The 9,527-nt window shown below is 39.6% G+C and overlaps 1 protein-coding gene across 1 annotated transcript; it reads right to left on the reverse strand.

Moving 5' to 3' along the window:
- Positions 1-644: 644 nt before the first annotated feature.
- stx19 (syntaxin 19) lies at positions 645-8,691 on the reverse strand. Its single transcript, XM_032530304.1, has 5 exons — positions 8,492-8,691; positions 4,037-4,332; positions 3,506-3,742; positions 2,640-2,852; positions 645-1,637 (listed from the first exon to the last, which is right to left on the reverse strand). Exons 2-5 carry the CDS (start codon positions 4,250-4,252, stop codon positions 1,401-1,403), a joined length of 903 nt encoding a protein of 300 aa, XP_032386195.1. The 5' UTR covers positions 4,253-4,332; positions 8,492-8,691; the 3' UTR covers positions 645-1,400.
- Positions 8,692-9,527: the final 836 nt, after the last annotated feature.

A 9,527-nucleotide genomic window follows, 5' to 3' on the forward strand; every position in this document is an offset into this window, starting at 1 on the left:
GTAACAGTTCTGTTTACTCCCGGTTTCCTAAAGGAATATACAGTACCTGTTTGAAAGCTACCTTGGACAAACCACATTTTCCAGTCTGGCTCTGGAACATCCAGTTCACCTGTATTTAGTATTTATTTTTCAATTTTTACAGCAGACATCACGGGTCATTGACTCACTAAAGGACATCATTGTCACTGCTGATGGGGGCTAGTTTAGAATCAAGCTGCCGGTAGGTGTAAAGTCTCCTGAAATGAATTAATGAGTAATTATTGCTATCACCACAAGGAAAATGAGGTGGTGTTTTCCACCTGACATTAAGTAAAAGGTAAAATAATAGATGATTACATGTTAACAGGTGTGAGTCCATCAAACAACATGTGTGTCCTGTGTTTTAGTCTATATTGCTGGTTCTCCCACAGGCTTGAGCTTTCAGCCCGGTTAAGAGTTACTGCTCTCTTTTTCTGTGACATAATTACTGTAATAATGATGCACCGATGCCATAATTTCTTAACAATGTAACAGTTCCAACATTTTCACAAACTGAAAGTCCACTCAAAACACAAAACATGTAGATAAATGAAATATTTCCTGAAATGTGGGACTTCAAATCTTATTTTTGAAACTGATGACTTCAAGGATTATCTGCAGTTTTGTCACCATGGTGGAAATATTTTGATCAAGGCTCGTTATTCAAAGTTTTACTTGAATCCTTGCCTCTGTAAAACGGAATAAAGGAATAATATTTCTTTCACTGAAAATGGTAATACTTTGAAATGCAAATGAGATAGGTGACAAATTGTAAAACAAGTTCTTTTTTCAAAGGCATGTGGACCAAGAATGAAATGAATACACAATGGACTAATGTCTCTCAGAAAGTGAACCTTTCCCAACTATGTTACATTTCAGTTTGTACTGAAAAGAAAAGCATATATATAGATAAGATTCGTAAAGTGCACATACTGTATAAAAAAATAAATGGTCATTAACTAGAGCTCCTGTGGCAGAATAAAAATGAGAGGCTCTTCTGGGGAAAAAAAACTCAGCCTTGTTGATCAAGCAGTAGCAGAGGCAGTGGCAGCCCCTTGTTTGTGACCTCTGTCAGATATCAGTGAAGGTGTCCAATAAGCAGCAGTGTTGGTGAGTAGCGCTCACTGAACTGTCTCTTTCAATAGCAGTCACCTCACATCTTGAAAGAAACAAGTATCTCAAATACCAATCCTGGCTTTTTGCCCTAATTGTTTTCTATGCGCTGACTTTGTCTTCACTGTTGCTCTGCTCAAAAGCAAAAACAGTGCCATAACCTTCACTTTAAAGGTACTCGAATCCAACGTTGCTAAATCCAAAAAGGTAAGTGAGGCTTTTGGGAAAAAAATGTATTCCAAATGACTGTTGAGGCAACAACGCACGTTTTATAAGCAGCATTTCCAGGGAGGGCAGCAGCAGCAGCATAGCTGTCGAAGTGGATTCTTCTTCTTGTATCTGGCGGCCATCTTGAACTTTTCATTACATGCAGCCACATAATCCTGCGTCCCCTCTACATTGGTCTGGATGTGTTCAATGTAGGCCCCTTGTTCCTCCACTAGCATGAAAATGTCCATGAACAGGTCCCTCAGCTCATTCATATTGTTCTCTAAACTCAACAGCTCCTGTTGGCAAAGAAGGATACTGGGATTAAAACTAGATATGGGGAACATTTGTCAGAGCTTGGAAGTGGCAGAAGACTTAACATGCAATGAGGGAACTGATCCAGCTCTTTATGCAACATGGCCTGAGTTCTGAAAATAGACAAGCATCGTAATTTTATACTTTGATGCGCTGGTTTCACATCGATATCTTGTATTCCAGAATGGTTGCCGAATTATAGATCATCTGTCCTCCAACAGAGTTAATTTAATTCAACATAAATTGAGCCAAGACATTAGTATTAATAGCTTGTCTTCTTCAGTTAGACCCTATTACTGATTCACTTCCAATTTCCAATTCCATTTATTTTCTTTCTTTTACCCATTTGTGTCAGTTAGATATGGTAATGTGTGAGGCATGCTATAATGGCTCTTTTCTGTCATGTGCGCTGGACAGTTAGTAATGGCAACGATTCTCATGCTTAGGACTTATAGCATTCATACTAATAAGACAACTCAAGATGATGACTGCCAATGTAATGAGTTCAATTTACAAAGAGAATGAATAGTTTTAGTGACGCGCTACAGTTTTATGATAAAAAGGTGTGCATTAACCAAATAACATTTCATTGTTTTTCTTTCAGCTTGAATGAGGCATCTTTGCTGACTTGTGGCACTGAAAGTTGTCACATCCTCATCCCAAAATAACATACATGACGTTTCTATTTAACAGAGTTAAATGGTTTAACACTGACAAATGGTTTCACACAGGACACGAAAAACAGTCTCCTGGATGAATTTCCTGTGTTTGTTTGACCCTTCCCTTCCTATACAGACTTTAATGCTCTTTAAACTGACTTTGTCTTTGTTAAATGTGAGTATAGGTCGCAATAAACTGCCAACACATTCAACCTACAGTACATGGCTGTTTTTTAGTACGGACTGTCTGTGTTTAGCGCCTTCTTGGATATATTAAAGCTTCCATGATCTGACCCTTGGGTATGGTGAGTTGTTTACTATCCTCACCCTGTGTCGCTGTTCAATCTCAGATAGTTGTGCCCGTGTGATTTTGGCATCATTCAACAGGTTTTCATTGAAGACCTCCCATTTTCCTGTGGCAACCATCTCATTCACCTCCTCCTCCGTCACATCCCTTCCCGATACCTCCAGCTGTCGGATAATGAAGTGCTTACAGCGATCCTGCTTGGTCAGCAGACCTTCATTATACTGCAGCATTACCTGGACATAATAATAGCAAAAATCGGGGATTAAAATAAGAGGGGAAGGGAGAAAGAAAATTGAAAAAGGTAATTCCACCTTGCTGGTTCCAGCACTGCTATGTCACTCATCAAAATTCAGTTTTATGATGATGAATATATTTTTACTTTACTTTTCTTACTCTTTTTCTGCCTAACCAACCTGTTTCCCACCACGTTATAGAAAATTATAAATATACAATGACTTGATGAATATGTCTCACAACAATTTGTCAATTGTATTTGCATAATTTATGTTCACATAACTTAAGCTAAAATTGGCTGTATTGTAATGTTTAACAATGCGTACATGTGAAAAACATCACCTCCTGTGAATTCAAGGATCCAAGTAAAAACAAAGTTTTATATAAACCAGGGAATCACCCAATCCAGGATTTGGCTGTGGATTCGACTGAATATTCGGCTTTTAGACGAGGTTTGTTTTGACAAAATGCAGCAACTTCAGGTACGGCAAAGGTAGGACATTAATGTGTTTACTGTGTTAATGGACTGAGGATGGGAGTAGGATTCAATATTCAGTTTCAGATTTGGCAGAATCTTAACCAGTGGCCGAAGCCCAAAAATCTAATACAATAAAAAGTTTCTGTAGCTGAGTGGTAGGATCATCTTCCCAACCTGCTGGAATTTGCGGTACAGCGCTGCATGCTGGGAGTGTTGTATTCTTGTTGTGACAGCAGCAGGTCCCTGCTGGTCCTCAGTCTTTTGCACCTGTTTTGAAAGGGCATCTAAGCGCCGATGGAGGCTCTCGGCCTTGAGCTTGATGTCCCGGGTTACACTGCTCTCTTTCTTCATCACACTAAAACGACGCATGGTTGCCACCAGGGTCTTTTGCTGCTGGCCAAACTTAAGAACCTGTTTGTGGTGGAGAATTGACAGAATGTTGTGTTCAGTATCACTTCTGACTACAATTTTGCCCCCAATCATCATTCAGTCTTAATTTACTATTCTGTCAAGTTTATGATGGTGAACATGATTTAAAAAGGAAGGTGTACAAAAACAAGAAAAAGAAAGGAAAAAAAAGTTTTCCAAAATAGTTCAACAAATCAAAAGAAATTAACAGCAGTAGCAATGCAAAAACAGGTTAATCTAATGCAAGAATTAATATCAAATATACATGCATACTCCCTCCAAAAAACAAAAACATACCTCTACTTCCAGCAGTGTGATATCATCTCGGATTTTCTGAGCCTCAGACAGGAAATTCTCAATGATTGGTTCTTCCTCGAACACCACGGCCTGTGGTGCTACGACTGCCACAGAGTCATCATTGCCAACCACAGCTGACAAAGGGTTGCCACTTTCACTTGTTGCCTCAGAAAAGTCTTGAGCCATCTGCTGCAGCTCCTCCAAGCGGTCTCTCATTGTGAAAGTGCTCTCACCAAAGGCCACTCCTCAGGACACAATGTTATTATGGAATGTACCGCTGACAGAGTCAGAATCAGCTTTATTGGCCAGGTTTGACAAACAAGAAATTTGAATTTGGTTAATCTTTGCTCTCAGAGTACACACTCACAGTAACACTCACTTAACATATAAAGAATAAAAACAGAGAGGACAGTAAGAAATATAAAAAATACTGTTACAGTATAACAATACAATGGAATTTACAAATTTACAAGAAATGTACAATAAGCAATACCTGTATAGTCTGAGATTTAAGATTTAAATATAAATGGAGCGCAAGGCAGTTGAGTGCAATGGTAATATACAGTGGTGTGAAAAAGTGTTTGCCCCCTTCCTCATTTCCTGTTCCTTTGCATGTTTGTCACACTTAAGTGTTTCAGAACATCAAACCAATTTAAACAATAGTCAAGGACAACACAAGTAAACACAAAATGCAATTTGTAAATGAAGGTGTTTATTATTAAAAGGTGAAAAAAAATCCAAACCATCATGGCCCTGTGTGAAAAAGTGATTGCCCCCCTTGTTAAAACATACTATAACTGTGGTTGTCCACACCTGAGTTCAATTTCTCTAGCCACACCCAGGCCTGATTATTGCCACACCTGTTCACAATCAAGGCATCACTTAAATAGGAGCTGCTTGACACAGTAAGGTCCACCAGAAGATCCTTAAAAGCTACACATCATGCCGAGACCCAAAGAAATTCAGGAACAATTGAGAAAGAAAGTAATTGAGATCTATCAGTCTGGAAACGGTCATAAAGACATTTCCAAAGCTTTGGGAATCCAGCAAACCACAGTGAGAGCCATTATCCACAAATGGCGAAGACATGGAACAGTGGTGAACCTTCCCAGGAGTGGCCGGCCGCCCAAAATTACCCCAAGAGCGCAGCGACGACTCATCCAAGAGGTCACAAAAGACCCCACAACAACGTCCAAAGAACTGCAGGCCTCACTTGCCTCAGTTAAGGTCAGTGTTCATGCCTCCACCATCAGGAAAAGACTGGGCAAAAATGGCCTGCATGGCAGAGTTACAAGGAGAAAACCACGGCTGAGCAAAAAGAACATCAAAGCTCGTCTCAATTTCTCCACAACACATCTTGATGATCCCCAAGACTTTTGGGGTAACATTCTGTGGACCGATGAGACAAAAGTGGAACTCTTTGGAAGGTGTGTGTCCAAGTTTATCTGGCGTAGAAGGAACACTGCATTTTATAAAAAGAACATTATACCAACAGTAAAATATTGTGGTGGTAGTGTGATGGTCTGGGGCTGTTTTGCTGCTTCAGGACCTGGAAGACTTGCCGTAACCTGGAAGACTTGCCGTAACATGAACTATGAATTCTGCTGTCTACCAAGAGATCCTGAAGGAGAATGTCCGACCATCTGTTTGTGTACTCAAGCTGAAACGAACTTGGGTTCTGCAGCAGGACAATGATCCTAATCACACCAGCAAGTCCACCACCGACTGGCTGAAGAAAAACAAAATGAAGACTTTGGAGTGGCCTAGCCAAAGTCCTGACCTGAATCCTATTGAGATGTTGTGGTATGACCTTAAAAAGGCCGTTCATGCTCGAAAACCCTCTAATGTAACTGAATTAGGACAATTCTGCAAAGATGAGTGGGCCAAAATTCCTCCAGGACGCTGTAAAAGCCTCATTGCACGTTATCGCAAACGCTTGGTCGCAGTTGTTGCTGCTAAGGGTGGCCTAACCAGTTATTAGGTTTAGGGGGCAATCACTTTTTCACACAGGGCCATGATGGTTTGGATTTTGTTTCACCTTTAATAATAAACTCCTTCATTTACAAATTGCATTTTGTGTTTACTTGTGTTGTCCTTGACTATTGTTTAAATTGGTTTGATGTTCCGAAACACTTAAGTGTGACAAACATGCAAAGGAACAGGAAATGAGGAAGGGGGCAAACACTTTTTCACACCACTGTATTAATAATAGTTTTTGTAATTATAAGATTGAAATATACACAAGTTAAATGAGCAGAACCGTGTTGATTGACTTTGTTCAGTGTGAGGGTGGGGCTTATTTATGAGCTTTCAACAGAGTGACAGCTTGGGGAAAGAAGAAGCTGTTCTTGCGTCGGCTGGATTTTGACGAGCAGTGCCCTGTGTCGGCTACCAGAGGCTAGGACGTTGAACAGTAAACTGAGCAGAGATGGAGGGAAAATTGTGGATGGCATTATTAAACTTGTAAACAATGGCAACATAGTGTGGGAAACTCCTAGATGCCTTTTTTCTGTCTGCATAACGTTTAAAGGATAGTTTACGTAATTATTGACTATAAATACCTTAACCATATTTAATGTGATGTATACTGTACGTGCAATGTGAGGTACGTGTACTTTAGTTTTTCCATTTAAATGACATTGTTTTAGTCATTTTATACTTTTAGTCCACTACATTTAAGAAGGAAATGCTGTACATTTTACTTCGTTACATTTAAATTATTTGACAGCTGGTGTTAGTCAATTACCAGATTAAGATTCTACAAACAAAACAAAAGATCAATTTATATGATAGTTACCATATAAACTACCCAACAGTATATAGAGTATTTAAAATAAGCTAGCTGTAACATTAAATACTGCTTGTGCATAATACCTTAGAAATAATATTAAAATAATTTGATACAGCACTCTGAAAGGGACCGTTAAGCCCAACAAGTACTTTTACTTGCAACACTTTAAATAAAACTTAAAACTTTAAGTTTTGCTGATAATAATTACTTTTTTTTACTTTTTCTTACCAGAGTGGCATTGTTACATAAGTAAAATATACAAATATGTCTTCCACCCATGAGTTCAAGCACATGCACCTGCAGCTAACTGTGTACCCTGCTGTTTCCAGTGAAAGTCAAAGCCTGTGTGTTCACATCATCATAAATTCATCCGTCCTCACTATTACTGATGAGCCATATCTGCACTCTGCTGAACACCAAGATGTATTTTTAACTGTATAAAAAAAACAACATGAGCAGAAAGTTTGTCTGCGTCATCAGTCAAGTTGTCTCGAGCTCCTTTTCCCATGAGAGAGGAGTGGGTTGTTTGTGTTCAACAACACACTCAGCAAAAACAAGAGACGGAAATGTGGCACATTCTAAATATTGACAAGTCTAGGAAAAGTTACCTTGATAAACACATTAACAAAAATGACCTAATACAAGCACAGGCACAATATCTCAAATCTGACTGTTTTTACTGAAAAGGATATCTTCACAGCAACTGCTAAAGTGTAACTCCAGCATGCTGATATCTGCCAAAGCAGAAGTAAACAAGTGGATGCTTTTAAATTAAAACCACAAGAAACAGAATCTGATATCCTGAATGCCTTTGACAAGTGAAATGCAATTCAACCAAAAAAATCCTTAACATTCAAATTAGGATACCAACAATTTGAAACTGACTTAGCAACACAAGGATTTGGGTTTTAGGCCGTTAACATAATCTGCTGGAAGCACATGATTGTGTGGGGGGACCAAGTTTGGCTGCTGGGAAATGGAGCATTTCGAAACACAGTCTATCCCATTTCTGGACAGATTTCAAACAGGAAAGACCCTGTTTTATCTTTGTGTGTGCGTGCGTGCGTGTGTGCGTGCTCGTGTGCCTGTGTGTGTGTGTGTGTGTGTGTGGGGGGGGGGGGGGAGAAAGAGGTTTAGTTTTACAAACTCCACAGACTCAAAGAATGTAGAAGTATCCTATATTTTCTTGGAATAAATTCTCTCTCCCTCCCCCCCCACCCCAGTACCTGCTCGACCCAGAAGAGCCGATTAAAAAAATTGCTTAAAGGATTTGGGAGCACATTCTCATGTGTTTAGCCTAGAAACCTGGAAGAAGTGGAGCAGGGCTTGAGAAGGAGTCTAACCTTTCTCCCTCTCTGTGATTGAACGTTTTGTTCTCTAAAACAAGCCAATATTTTCTTTCTTCTAACCATCTGCTCCTTTGTCTGTGTTTCTGAAGGAAATGTTATGTTGACTTTCTCTTATCGCCTTGCAGGTGGAACAGTATAGTCCCCAAATGTTTTTTTTCCCAGGTCAAACAATTGTCTATAACTATAAATAACTTAAATATTTCAAAAGTTGTAGATTGTTCCACCAGCTCTTCAATCTCGAAGCAAGGCATACTTTTACACACGTTTACAGTCTGAGGCTGTAGCAAAACATTCAGTAGAAAATAAAGATTTTACCTGAATGTTAGTATTCCATCACCAGCTCTTTTGAGTATTCCCATTCAGAGGTGACCAGGAATGTAATCCAAAACAAGCTCAAACATTCTTTGATAGCAGCATGTCGTCTTCAGATCTCCTTACACTCGTTAGCTGTGAGTTACAGATTTGAATACTCTCTAACAGTCATGCCACCAACAAGCAGGGAAAGTTTTGAAGAAATCTGGTTGAGTCAGATTTAAGCACCTCCCCTCCTTTTGAAGACAGGCCAATAAGAAAGGAGTAGACTGGAGGCCCGTTTGCTTATCTAAAGAAATGAGAGGCAACGTGATTAAGTAAATGAGGAGGGAAAGAAACAGCATGGAGACACAAGGAGCTCATAAACCCTACCCTCAGGCTCTTTCCTGAACTGTAAATCAGAGCAAATAGAAGTGTATTGTGTGCATGGTTCAGGTCAAACCATTTGGATTGCAGTTTGCATTTAGTTTCTGATCCGCAAAGTTAATCTAGTCTATGTGAAGTGTCTGGGTGCACAAGGTAAGCCCTCTTGGTCCGGGGGTATTGTACTCCTCGGGCCCCAGTAACTCTGCTGAGTACTTTTGACAGATTTCTACTGACAAGCTCTCTAAAACCCAGGCGCCTTTTCAACATGGGAAGGGACGCAGTCACTCTTTGCTATACAACCTAACACACTGTGAAAAAGCTGTTTGAAGTATGCCATCAGAGGGAGAGAGGGGAGACAAATTTTGAGGATGAAAAGAGTTTGGTAGGGGCATGAGTTCAGTCTTTGTCACTGGAAACTTTTGAGGTTGGTTGCAGAATTTCCTTGCAACTTAAAAATGTAGCAGTCTTGTTGTTAGTGTGGTGTACAGTGTGATACATGGGAAGGTATTAAGTATGTATGTGTGTGTGTTGTTGAGTTCATCCTAGATTCATGGGTCATTTTTTCCCAAACCAAAGAGGACCATTAAACCCATCAACTAAAGTTTTGAAATCACCAAAAACTGGCATGATGCGGTTTTCTCTAACAACAATGTCACAAGCAACACATACTTTC

This window comes from Etheostoma spectabile, chromosome 11, assembly GCF_008692095.1.
Source record: "Etheostoma spectabile isolate EspeVRDwgs_2016 chromosome 11, UIUC_Espe_1.0, whole genome shotgun sequence".
Taxonomy (NCBI): Eukaryota; Metazoa; Chordata; class Actinopteri; order Perciformes; family Percidae; genus Etheostoma; species Etheostoma spectabile.

Excerpts from the sequence above, each read along its gene's own strand:
- stx19 (XM_032530304.1), bottom strand. The coding sequence starts at position 4,252 with ATGAGAGACCGCTTGGAGGAGCTGCAGCAGATGGCTCAAGACTTTTCT. Across the intron at positions 3,743-4,036 it reads TCACACTGCTGGAAGTAGAG|GTTCTTAAGTTTGGCCAGCA; the intron begins GTATGTTTTTGT and ends CACCACAAACAG. Across the intron at positions 1,638-2,639 it reads AGATTGAACAGCGACACAGG|GAGCTGTTGAGTTTAGAGAA; the intron begins GTGAGGATAGTA and ends CTTTGCCAACAG.